This window comes from Phodopus roborovskii, unplaced genomic scaffold, assembly GCF_943737965.1.
Source record: "Phodopus roborovskii unplaced genomic scaffold, PHOROB, whole genome shotgun sequence".
In the NCBI taxonomy this organism is placed as follows: domain Eukaryota; kingdom Metazoa; phylum Chordata; class Mammalia; order Rodentia; family Cricetidae; genus Phodopus; species Phodopus roborovskii.
Genome location: NW_026126461.1, coordinates 1261072 through 1274016, shown reverse-complemented (window position 1 = coordinate 1274016; position 12945 = coordinate 1261072). Strand labels below are relative to the sequence as shown.

At 49.0% G+C, this 12945-nt stretch overlaps 1 protein-coding gene across 1 annotated transcript in view; it reads right to left on the bottom strand.

The window, feature by feature from the left end:
- Efhd1 (EF-hand domain family member D1) overlaps positions 1-4256 on the bottom strand; it is a 41114-nt gene extending 36858 nt beyond the window's left edge. The window contains exon 1 of the mRNA XM_051190729.1: positions 3849-4256. Coding sequence (XP_051046686.1) covers positions 3849-4153 — 305 coding nt within the window. The 5' untranslated portion in view covers positions 4154-4256. The remainder of the gene's footprint in view (positions 1-3848) is intronic.
- Positions 4257-12945: the final 8689 nt, after the last annotated feature.

The window sequence follows — 12945 nt, the reverse complement described above, 5'->3', positions numbered from 1 at the left end:
TCGAATGCACTGATCTCCAGGGGGAGTCCCGGTCACAGGAGCCCCAGACCTTCTGCAAGGTTCCTTGTCTGACCCAAAGCTAACTATCAAGGCAGCACTCTATAGGCAAAGTGTGGGGCTTAGAGGGCATGTGGGTGTTCAGGGGGACCTAGACAGTTTTATATTTTCTTTAAGTCATGCATAAGGATAGGGGTACGACTTAGTTGGTGAAATACTTGCCTAACATACTCAAAGCCCTGGGCTTGATCCCCAGTACTGCATCAATGGATGTGGCGGTACAAGCCTGTAGGCCCTGGCACTTAAGAGGCAGGAGGATCAGGAAGTTCAAAGTCAAACTTGGCTACATGGTGAGTTCAAGGCTAGCCTACAGTATATGAAATCCCGTCTCAGAGAAAAGAAAAAAGTAATACAGAGCTGACACTTGGGAAGCTGAGGCAGGAACAACACCATGAGTCTCAGACCAGCCTGGTTATACATAAATAAAATTAAGTCATGTAGGATTGTAGGCAGAGAGAAAGGAACACTAATCAACCCACAGGACAGGTGATATGGCCAGGCCAGAGCAGATCTACAAATCACCAAGGTCCAGTGGCTTCAACAGAAGGGTGGAAGGGCCTGCCCTTGCCTGGGTAAGGGCAGCAGTGCACAGACACACACCTGTACGTGCGTACACACACCAGTTGATGGGATAGACAGTGAAGGACTGGGAAGCCAGCTGGCCACACCGAGGCAGCTCAAGATGGAAGAAAGCAGTTGGCAAGGAGAGAGAGCCACTGGGCAGATCTGACCTCGGGACCCTTGAAAATGTGTTCACCCACCGCTGGCCAGGGCTTCATGTCTCCCTGGGGCAGCAGGCCAGATGAGGGCTCACACCAGAGTTTATTAGGAGAGTCTACACAGCGAACTCACAGACTGGGGGACCCTAACTATGGGGAGGGGAGGAAGAGGATGGAGCTCCTGCTGCCTCAGGCATGGAAGACCCGGCAGGAGCATCCATGGGAAAATGAACTCAGCTGGGGACAGTAACTTTCAGTACTGAGTGTCATGGGCATTTAGAAGGCCTGAGCTGAGCCTGTTTCTCCCAGGCATGGGGAGCCTAGGGTAGGTAGGCAGAGCTGGTGGGAAGGCATGGCACTAAGTCCTGGCCAATGAGAGGAATGCATTCACCCTAAGCACAGTACCTGACTAAGAGCCAATAACAAGCAGTAACACCCACCCACACACACACACACACACACACACCCTCACTCACACACACACAACCTCACACACACACACAAACACAAACACCCTCACTCACACACACACACACAAACACACACACACACACAAACACCCTCACTCACACACACACACACACCCTCACTCACACACACACACCCTCACTCACACACACACACACCTCCCTAAAAAGGGCTGATGCTGTGACTACTTTTTCTCACTGGACTTTTCTGGAGCAGCTGTAACCATACTTCTGCCACTGGAAGGTGCACGCCTTTAATCCCAGCACTCAGGAGGCAGAGGCAGGTGGATCTCTGTGAATTCCAGGCCAGGCCAGTCTACAGAATGAGTTTCAGGACAGCCAGGGCTACACAAAGAAACTGTCTCGAAAACAAACAAACAATAAAAAAAATTAAGAATATGTTGGACATGTATGTACACAAGTAATTTTGACAGTTGAAGGCCCAGCCTGGGCTACAGAGTGAGGTCCTGTCAGAGAGAAGGGAGCATCGTGGACTAGGAGCTAGCCAGCCTCAGCTACACAGTAAATTTGAAGCTGGCTTGAGCCTCAAAGACCCTAACTCAAAAAACAAGAAAGGGAGGGAGAGTGGAGGGAAAGAAAAGACAAATGAAACATGACTGACTGCATCATCACCCCAGTCTCTCAGATCCAGCCGTGCCGGAAGCCTGCCCTGTTTTAGGAGACGGATAGTGCCCCTTTGTTTATGCTAAGTTTATTGCAAGTGACTGAAGATCTAACCTAGGATGCAGGTGGGCAGCATAGCTCTATAGAAATGCCCTGCACACATAGTTCAGGATGTAGGTTCTCCTGGAACACTAGTTCACACACTTAGCTTGATGCTGGGCCAGTACCAGGCCAGTGCCAGGGCTAACGTTGCTGGGCCCAAAAGGCCTCCAGATCCGGTTGCCTTTATACCTAGTAGGCAGCCGACTAATAAACTTAACCTTCCAAAGAGTGTTTTGGAAGCTGGAGAGACCAAAGAACAAAGTGGAGATGTGCTTGCCAGGACTGGAGGGATTGCCACGGGTGAGCATCCAGGCTAGAGCAGCCCTTCCCACGAAATGTAAAACCCACAGTACATCAATCACTAGGGGCTCTGTCAAGCTACTGTGTGTTACCGGGCTTTTCCACCTTCGCTCAAGTTTACTTTTTTTAGTCCCAACTCCACCTTCCCGAGGTGCCCAAACTGGACCCAGAAAACAGTGGCTTCGAGCCAGGGACAGAGATCAAGGTGTCAGAGGCAGTATTATAGGCGCATGAGTAGTGGAGGCGGGGCTCGCCACAGTGACTTTAAATAGAGCCTCCTTGCAGAGGGCAAACACATTCCAAGCGCTTCTAAAGACGCCCAAGCATGACCTGGCCAGCGGCCTTCGCTCCCCCAGCCATTTTTCCGGTCTCGGCCCAATTCTGGAAATAATATTAATAGCTTGGTGAGGCATTTTCGGTGTACAGACTACTCTGTGACCTTAAAAGGCAAAGGTGGGGCCGGCGAGATGGCTAAGCCTGTAAAGACACTTGCTAACAGTCTGGCCACCTGAGTCCGATCCCATCACCTGCATGGTGGAGGAAGAGAACCGATTCTCACAAGTTGTCCTCTGACCTCCGCGAGTGTGTCATGGCATTCCCTCACTCATACACACTCACAGTAAATAAATGTGATTTTTTTTTTTTTTTTTTGAGGCAGGGTGTGGTTGTGCAGGTATGGCTGGCCTCGAATTCACAAAGATCGCCTGCCTCTACTTTTCCAAATCCAAATGTTAGGATGAAATCTGAGTGTCACCACATCTCACTTAGAAAACAAACCTAAACTAAAAAAAAAAAAAAAGGTTCTTTACTGCTTTCTTTCCCTCTTCAGGTAGGGAAATGAGACCAGAGAAGAGACCTCTTACAAGACAGGCCACTCACGGGGTCTCCTCTTCTGATGGGTGATCCGGACGGATGCCAGCAGCCACCATCCTAGTGACTAGTAGCTAGTAGCGGGAACCGGTCCCAAGTCAGCCGCATCTGCAACCCAACCGGCTGGAAGGGGTAGCTGACTAGGCGACGCCCTCAGGTGGCTCCTGGCTCCATCTGGGCCAGGTCCGTGTCTCTTTGAGTTTAACTCAACCAAGTTCTCAGCCTTGGTTCATCCCTCAAACGCGGTGCGTGCGCGGAAGACAAAGATTAACTTTCTCCTTTGTTTTAAAAGATAATAGAGCAATCCAGCTAATTTCTCCCTGAGGGAAAAAGTTAAGACTGGCAGGTGAGGTGCGCCCCAGGCTTGCTTCCTAGAAATTGCTCAGAAGCAAATCTCTGGACCTGTGTGTGTGGAGGAGGCCGGGCCCCTCCCTGAGGAGCAGGGGATTCCAGGGAGGGGGCTGTAGTGGGAACTTTGGAGCTCTGCTCGGGACACAGGGATCCTAACTCTCAGATCCCTAGCCTGGCTAGGTCTCTAATTGCGCGCAATGAAGTCCTGTGCGAACGAACGATCTGACTGCTCAGGGACAGATGCTTAGTGTATCCCTGGATCCCTACACCTCCTCCCCGCACGTCCCGTTGACGGCGCGGCCGCCCCTCGCCCTGTCCCAGACCTCCCGTTCCTCGGGGGCGCAGGACGAGCGCTCACATTTTGAACATGCTCTCCAGATCCTTTAGGAGACGGCGGCTGAACTCCGGGAACTCGGTGTAGGGGTTGAAGACCTTGCTGCGGCGGGACCGCGCTGCGCCCTGGTGGATGTCCAGTCTGCGGCTCAATTGAGCGCTCAGCTCGGAATCCGCGCTGGCAGCGGGCTCCCGGGCAGGCAGTTCGGGCTCCCGGTCCCCCGCTGTGGCAGCGCAGGGTGCAGGCTGGCGGGCGCCCTGGTCGGTCTCTGCCAACGCCTCTAGTCTCAACCGGCGCTGCAGCTTGCGGGCCAGCTCCTCGCTGGACATGGTGGCGGGTGGTGGTGGAGGAGCTGGGACGCGCGATCCAGCACCAGGACGCAGAGGTCTGCGCGCTGTTTGCGGGCTCGTGGCTTTGTGACGCTCAGCGGTGTAGCTCGGGACCCGGCGGTTGGGTAGAACCGAGGGTGGGCGGGGCAGGCGGGGCGGAGCTGCGGTTTTAAGGAGGCGCGGGAGCAGCAGAGCTGCCTGCTGGACAAGGGTGCAAGCGACCAGCCGGTGTCTGTGCCTTCTAGGGGTCGGATTTGCCTAATTCTCTCTGAGGCTGGGAACTGGAGGCTGACCGGTCCCTCAATCCAGGCATGGACCCTGAAATCAACTCTGATCTTGCCTCCAGAATCCACCCTCGAGGAACTGAGGGACCTCGTGATCCACAGGGGACCGGTAGCAAAGACTAGGGAGTTAAATTTGGCAACCGTTCAGGCAGTTCCATTCTCTTCCAGAAGTGCTCCAACCAGGAGGCTCGCGGCCTAGGGCCCGCTGAAATGGGAGAACTGGGAGCGCCTGGTGACATCAGCACATCCCCACGTGTGTAGGGGGTAGAAGATGCCCGAGGCAGTGCGGGGCTGCTCCTCATATATCACTGAAATGTTTCCACAACAAACTAAAAACACTAAACAAAAATAAATTGAGGGAAAAAAAAAAAAAAAAAAAAAAAGAACCTCCGAATTCCCAATTCCCGGGAGTAAGAGACCAATGCAGCAAATATTTTGGCTTTTATGGTTTTTTTTGTTTTGTTTTGTTTTTTGGTTGGTGTGTGTGTGTGTGTGTGTGTTTTAAGTGTGGGCCACCACTGTGAAGGAAAGAAAAGGCTTGAAAAAATAAATAAGACAATTTTTAAAACAAGAGATTGAAGTAAAAAACAAGCAGAGCCGTCATTCTCCCTAAGGAAGGATGGCAAGGACAGGGGTTACGTCAGAGCATGGAGAAAGAGCTTGTAAACACGGTAGTGGCTGCACTGGGGACCAGCTCTGCTTCGAACCCTGTGGTCTGAGGTAGTGTCTGTGATGAGAAAGGGACAATCTGGTAGCCTGCACATCTTTGGGAGCCGGAGGCGGGGGAGGCTTATTCAGAGTCTCAGAGTCTGATGACAGTGTAATTCCATTAGATGGTCTTGGGTGTGCACGTCTAATATCCCAGCACTCAGGAGGCCGAGACAAGAAAATTCAGGACCAGAAGCCAGCCTGGGGTTCATAGCAAGACCCTCTTTTTCAAAACAAAACAAAAAAGAAATTACTGGAGGGAGGTATGGCTCAGTAGCAGAGTCCCAAAGCTCAGTGTGAAGGAGGCTCTGAGTTCAGTCTCTAGCACACAAAGTCAAATGTGTGTTTCTTTTTAAAAGTCCTTTAAGAAAATAAAGTATTAAAGGTACTTTTCCTGGGCATGGCTACTCATGGCTGTGCTTCTAGCAGGAGGGTCATAGCGGCCTGGACTATACTTTCTCAGTTAAGACCCTCTGCCTCAAAAACCAAACCAAATCAAAAACAAAAGTTATTGGGGGAGGAAGTAATCATGAGGGGTGCAGTTCAACAGCTGACCTTTCTAGTTTGCATGGAAGAGAACCTGAGTTTAAGTTGGAGAATGTGTGTGTGTGTGTGTGTGTGTGTGTGTATACATACATACATTTAAAATGCTATTAGGGGTCCAGCAAGATGGGCTTAGTTGGTAAAGGTGTGTTGTGTGATAAAACTTTTCCTGGGGAGACAAAACATACTTGTCTACTCATCCCATATAGGGAACCCACTGCAGACCGGATACCACCAAAGTCCAACTTGGTGAATCAACAAGTTTTATTGGGATTACTTACAGGAATATGGGTGAGGGGTTACTTATAGGAGCAGAAATGACTCAAGGACAACTGCATTGCCAAGGCCCACCCAGCATGAGTGATAGTTCACAGAAGCTGGAAAACCTGCAGGCAGCTCAGCAGGTTGGAGAGTGTCCTTTCCAGGTGACTCTGGTCTAAACCTCTCCGGGGCAGTTCTGATCACAGACTCCTCTTTGCAGCTTTTCTCCTCTGAGAGTCTTCCTTGCAGCCTGGCCCTGTTTACTCTGGCAGGGAGGGGCCTAGTGAATCTGGTCAGCTTCAGGGAGTTCTTGAAACTCTTTTGTTGTTGTTTACCTCCGGCTTAAGGAGCCCCCATGCAGGATGGGGTGTTTGCTAGGAAGCCTGACAACCTGAGTTCCATCTCTAGGACCCACCTTGTGGAAGGAGAGAAATGACTCCAGAAAGTTGTCCTCTGACCCTCACACATGTCTACCATGGCAAGCACGTATTCACCTTCTCACATATGTACACAAAATAAACAATTTCTTTTGAGTCAAGGTCTTACTGTTTAGTTCTGGTTGTCCTATAGCTCACTATGTAGAGCAGGCAGGCCTCAAACTCTCAGACAGTTGTCTGCCTCTGCCACCTTAGTGCTGGAGTCAAAGTGTGCAACACAATGGTCAAAAAGCTTCTAGGCAAGCCTGGTTAAGAGCACTAGCTGCTTTTCCTGGGGTTCCCTGGTCCACTTCCTAGCACCCACATTGAGTGGCTCATACCCACCTATAACTCCAATTCCAGGGGATCTAACTCCCTCTTCTGACTTTTGTGGGCACCCATACACACATGCATATACATACATGCAGACACACTCATACACATAGCTTAAAAATGAACCTAAAAAGTAGAACTAGAAATGCAATGTTGACTTTGAAGAAATATAGGGAGGGTTGATGCTTTTTCTAGAACAGTTGGAAGTCTTGATTATATCACCCCATGATCTCATTTATTTTGCTAATGGTCTTCTGGAATGGCTGAAAAATTTCTCCATTTCATAGGGAAAATTCAAAGAATTGTGCTTCTTTGTTTCTTTTTCTTTTTGCTCTTTTTGTTTGTTTGTTTGTTTCTAGATAAGGTCTCATGTAGCCCAGGTTAGTCTCAACCTTTTAGGTGGCCACGGATAGCCTTGAACACTTCATCTTCCTGCCTCTACCTCAAGACCACCAAGGACAGTGTAAAGTTTGGTTGAGATCCCAGACTTCTGGTCCAGTTCTGCTGCTGTGAAAAAAACCATATGCAAACTCTGGGCCTTCAGACATTTATTTAGCTCACACATCTACACATCTGCCGAGCTCGGCAGAGAAACCTCCTCTGGAATCTACTTTACAACATACACTGTACACTGAGAGAAAAGTTGGTGGTGGAGCAGTGTGGCCGCACTTGCAGATCCCAGCTGGGTTCCCAGCATCCTCATGATGCCTAACAACAGCCTGTAACTGCAGTTCCAGGGAACTGGACACCTTCTGGTCTCCTCGGGTAACACACACACACACACACACACACACACACACACACACACACTGGAATCCACAGTCATATACACTCTTAAATAATAAAAATAAGTTGGAATAAATAAAGGGCCTCTGGCATCTTGGAGGTGACATTTAAGTAATGAGCAGCACGAAGTGAGGGGGCCTAACTGAACTGCGTGCTTGTAACACCAGTCATCGGGAGGTGGCTGGTAACAAACTCTTCCCTTCATCGCCAGCATGCCGTCCCTCACACTCCCAGCTGTCACTTCCAGCTAGCTAAACGTGCACCTGTGGTGCACCTGGCACAGCCCCTGAGGTCCAGAGCTGGCACAGCTGCGGCAGTGTCCTCTGAAAAGTCCACATCCAAATGTGGATGCAAAAGTTTGGGGGCTCTGATGCCTCAGACCTAGCCGGCCAGGCCAGCAGGCTCCAACTCCCAGAGATGCAACCCTCTTAGGACCTCTAGGCTCTGGTCACCTACACCTGTGATTCGGGGGACAGGTCAGAGCCTAGGGACCACACGGACATACCAAGGACGCTGCCTAGGGCAGACCTAGATTACCTGTGTGTGTGTGGGGGGGTGTCAGCTGTCTTTGACTTAGAAAACCAGGAGACTCTGGCATGAGACTAAAGAAAAAACATGGAAAAATTTTTTTTGAGGCGTGGTCTTTCTGTGTAACATAGACTGGCCTCAAACCTGCCTCAGTTTCCCAGGTGTGGAGATTACAGATGTGCACCACCATAGCTGGTGGCTTCATTAGGTCTCTATTGCTGTGATAAAGTCACTACTAGCAAAAGCAATTGGGGAAGGGAAGGGTTTATTTGGTCTGTATGTTTGAGCACAGTCCTCCTTAAGGGAAACCGAGGCAGGAACCTGGAGGTAGGAACAGAATCACAGGCCATAGAAGACTGGTGCTACTGGCTTGCTCCCCACAGACACCTGCTCATCAGTGACACAACCCCCAGCAAACTGGGCTCTCCCACATCAATCATTAATCGAGAAAATGCCTACAGACTTCCCCACGGGCGTTCTGATAGAAGCATTTCCTCTTCTCAGAAAAGCCTTGCCTGTGTCAACTTCACAGGCAAGGCCATTCCCTCAGAATCCTCCTCTCCTGCTCCTGTGCATCCACCCTCAACCCTGTTGATCAGCTCTGGGTTCCAGCACCTGGGGTGGCCCAGTTCTCCCCACCTCCATTCCTCCCCGGAACCAGGTTTCTACAGGTGATAGTGCATTCATGTTTAGGAGCTTCACCCTATGCCCACCTGCATGCAATGCAATACTGATGGTTAGACCATCCAACAGAAAGAAAAAGAAGAAAGCATGTTTTGTTTTGTTTTTTATTTTACTTTACTTTTGATTTTTTTTTTTTTTTGAGCCAGTGTCTCAGGTAGCCCAGGCTGGGCCTTGAACTTATTGTGTAGCTAAGGCTGGCCCTGAGCTCCTCCTGTTCTGCCTTCACTTTCTAAGTGCTTGGATGATAGTTATGTTCCGTTCTGCTTTGCAACGGATTCTAAACTTTCTAGTAGCCAGCTTAAATGAAACATGTAAAAGAAGGACTGAATGTGGCCAGCTCAGCATATACAAGGCAGACCTCCGAATCTTCCAGCGACTCTCTCTCCCTCCCTCTTTCCCTCTCTCTCCCTGTCTCCTTCTCTCTCACACACACATCCACAAAAAAGATGAAAATATTTTAATATTCTTTATTTAACCCAAAATGTGCCAAATAGCATCATCCCAACATGGGGTCAATATTAAAAATATTAATAAGCTATTTTTATATGATCTTACTTCCATATTAAGAAATGTGGAGTATAGGCTGTAAATCAATTCATTTGGGGCTGGAGAGGGGACACATCCAGTAAGAGCAGAGCAAAGGCTGCACTTCCCGGGGGGGGGGGGGGGGGACCATATCAGGTGGCTCACAACTGCCTGTCACTCACCTTCCGGGGATGGGGGAAGTGGGGGAGTGGGGAGGGTGGTCTCTGTCCTCCGAGAGCAGCTGTACTCACAGGATACCCACCCTCACACAGACACACATATAAACATAATTCGTAAATAAAAATAGCTTTTTCACAAAGTAGCTCAGTGGTAGAGATGGAGAGCACGCACAGGGCTCTGGGCTGAGCCTCAGCAACGAGTCGGGGGTAGGGGGCTAGAGTATATTTTACAATCAAGGCTATTTCGATTGACACTAGCCAATTCCCAGGGCGCAATAGCTATGTGGGACAAGTGGCAGGCTTGTGAACTCAGGCCTACAACATGGAATATTCTAGGTCTAGGGCATCTAGGGGGTAGCTGCTATTCCCACTGCTCCTCTGCCAACTCTCACTGGGAATGTGTTAGAGCTGCTCAGGTCTCTGCTGTGTCCTCTGGACCCTGTCACTCCAGCAGTGTGTATATCCTCCCAAATCCACCCAGTGTTCTGTGGATGCTAGACCTGAGTCAAAAAAAAAAAAAAAAAAGAGTGGCGTTGCTGCTCCAGACATTCTACGCCCTTGAAGTCTGGGGCCCTGGCTGCAGGAAGCTCATAAGAGTGGGTGGGGCTGCCTCTCCCTTCAGAGTGGACAAGTTCAAAGTTGAAAAGTTTTCGTGGTGCTAGGTACATGCTAACATTTCTCTTAGAGGTTTGGGGATACCACACTGCATTTAATCCCCCAAATTCTCTGCCAGTTTTTATATAAAACACAAGTCAAGCCTTAGTAGGGTATGGTCCTTTATGCCTGTAATTCCAAAATCTAGGAGGATGAAGGTGGAGGAGTCCCACAAGTCCAAGGTTAGCACAGAATACATAGTGGATTCCAGCCTAGGATACTACAGGCTTTGCCTCAAAAATAATAGTAAGGGGAGGCAGAAGCATGTGGCTTTCTATGAGTTCAAGGCCAGCCTGGTCTACAGAGTGAGTTCCAGGACAGCCAGGGCTACACAGAGAAACCATGTCTCCCATTAATCCCAGCATTTGGGAGGCAGAGGCAGGCAGATCTCTGTGAGTTCAATATCAGCCTGGTCTACAGAGCTAGTTCCAAGACAGGCTCCAAAGCAATACAGAGAAACCCTTTCTCAAAAAACAAAACAAAATAAAAATAAATAAATGAATGAAACCATGTCTCGAAAAACCAAAAATAAATAAACACACAGTAAGGGCTGAGGATGTTGTTCAGTGGAAGAGCATTAGTGTAGCATGGTCAAAGTCATGTACTGCAAACAACTACAGACAACGAAGCCAACGGAACGAGGAATTCTCCATCATAGCCACGTGAGGAGAGACATGCTATACACTCAGCTCTTGCCACTTGGTGGCCATGAGCCCTTAAATAACTTTGTAAACGCTTTGAACTCATTTGCTCCTCTGCTCAGCAGAGGTAACGCCAGGGCCTTTGACCCGGAAGTGTGATGGAACACAAGAAAATTGCTCGGTGCTCAGCAGATGTCTGCTATGGGAGCTTGCAGGGGGCGAGTGGGCAACCGGTTCAGCCCCAGGGCTCTCTGTGCTCTGTTGTAGGCCCTATGCTAAGCTGGAGGTGGGGACAGTCTTAGGACCCCCACCACTTGTGCAGAAGAGGAGCTAGCTCAGCCCTTACCAGGGAGGGAGGTTTGGAGACACCAGGGGATCGCCATGCCTGTTGGGTCTTGCAGTTTCCTTCCCTCCCTATCTCTCCAGGTTAAGCCACGCCCACATTGAAAGGTCCTTGCTTTTTTTGTTTTCTTCAAGTTTTCCCTACCCTCGCTGTCCTGGAACGCTCTCTGTGTAGACTAGGCTGGTCTCGAACTCACAGAGATCCTCCTGCCTCTGCCTCCCGAGTGCTGGGCTAAATTCTCTTTGGTGGACTAATTCAGTGTTGAAAGAGATTTTGAGCATGACCTAACGCCCTTCAGTTATCACGTGGTCAGGGAAAAAAAAATTGGCCAAAAAGACAGGCTTTGGTTTAGTTTTTGAGACACGGTCTTGTCTGTCTGGTCTCAAACTCAAGGCCATCCCACCTATGCATGCAGAGCTGGGGTGGGGATGGAGTCTGAGTCACGCCTGGCTTTCTTGCCTTATTATGATCTCATTCAACAATTAGAAGGTTGTGGGGGGGAGGCTCAACTGATAGAGTGCTTGCCCAGCAAGCACAAAGAGCTGGGGTTATATATTCTCCAGCAATGTATAAACCAGGAGGATCAGGAGTTCAAGATCATCCTAGGCAACACAGCAAGTTCAAGCCTGAACTACAAGGGAACCAACCTCTCAAAATACAACAAACAAGACCCATAAACCCTGTTAAAACAGTGGCTAGAAGGGGCGCTATTAAAGACCCAAATTAACAGGGCCCAGTGCAAAGGAATGGAGGTGACATTGCCAGTAAAATTGCATGCCCTTTAAGGGAACGTTGAGATCCAAGCTCCTTGTTCTCTCTCTTTGTTTTCTGGCTGTTATGAACATTTCTGCCATGGCTTGCTCAGACCCCAAAACAATGGGGCCAACTGACCATGGATGGCTGCAACCTCAGATGACTGTTTCATTGATAGAAAGATGACTAACATATATTCAGTAACAGCTTTTCTTTCTTCATATATATGTGGGGGGAGGGATGCTAGAGCTTCAGGGATGCTAGGAAAGTACCAGTGAGCTGACCTCGAGCTCCCTCCTTGCCTTTTTTTTTTTTCTTACTTACTTTTTTTTTTTTTTTTTTGAAACAGGATCTCATGTAGCCCAGGATGGCTGCAAACTTCTTATGTAGTTGAGGATGACATAAATCTTTGATCCTCCTGCCAAGTGCAGGGATTACAAGTATGTGCCACTTCAACTGGTCTCCCTCCCTCCTCCCTCCCTCCCCCTTCTTCTCTCCCTCCCTCCTTTCCTGGAATTTGGTGCAATCACAGCATTTCAAAACCTACCCAGAAAAATACTCACACTTCTTAGGAAGCCATTCTACACCCCAACCCTGTAACCTCCTGGTGATAGTTTGCTTCCTATCCCCACAGGTTTGATTACTCTAATTACTTCATTCAAGAAGTTTCATGCCACATATGAACCCGTGTTTGGCTTCTTTCACTTTTAAAAATTGTTGCCAAGGTTCACTGTCAGAACATGGAGAGGAGGAGACATTTTAAAAAATATTTAGATCTGGGGCTGGAGGGATGTCTCAGTGGTTAAGAACACTGCTTGTTCTTTTGGAGGACCTGAGTTCAGTTCCCAGCTCACAACTATCTGTAACACACACACACACACACACACACACACACACACACATGCCTGGGGGGGGGTGGAGAAGTGGAGGAGGCAGATTTCCCAGCATGCATCAACAAAAAAGGCATGTACCGAAAGGCAGGCAGGCAGGTGTGTGACTCTCTCTCACCATAGCTTTATACATAAAAGACTAAACTAGAAACAATCCACATGCCTGTTAATGATAAAATGCATACAGTGCAACTGTACATGGCATTGAAAATGAACATGTGAAAACATGGATAGTTCCCATAAACTGCATGTCAGGATAAGGAA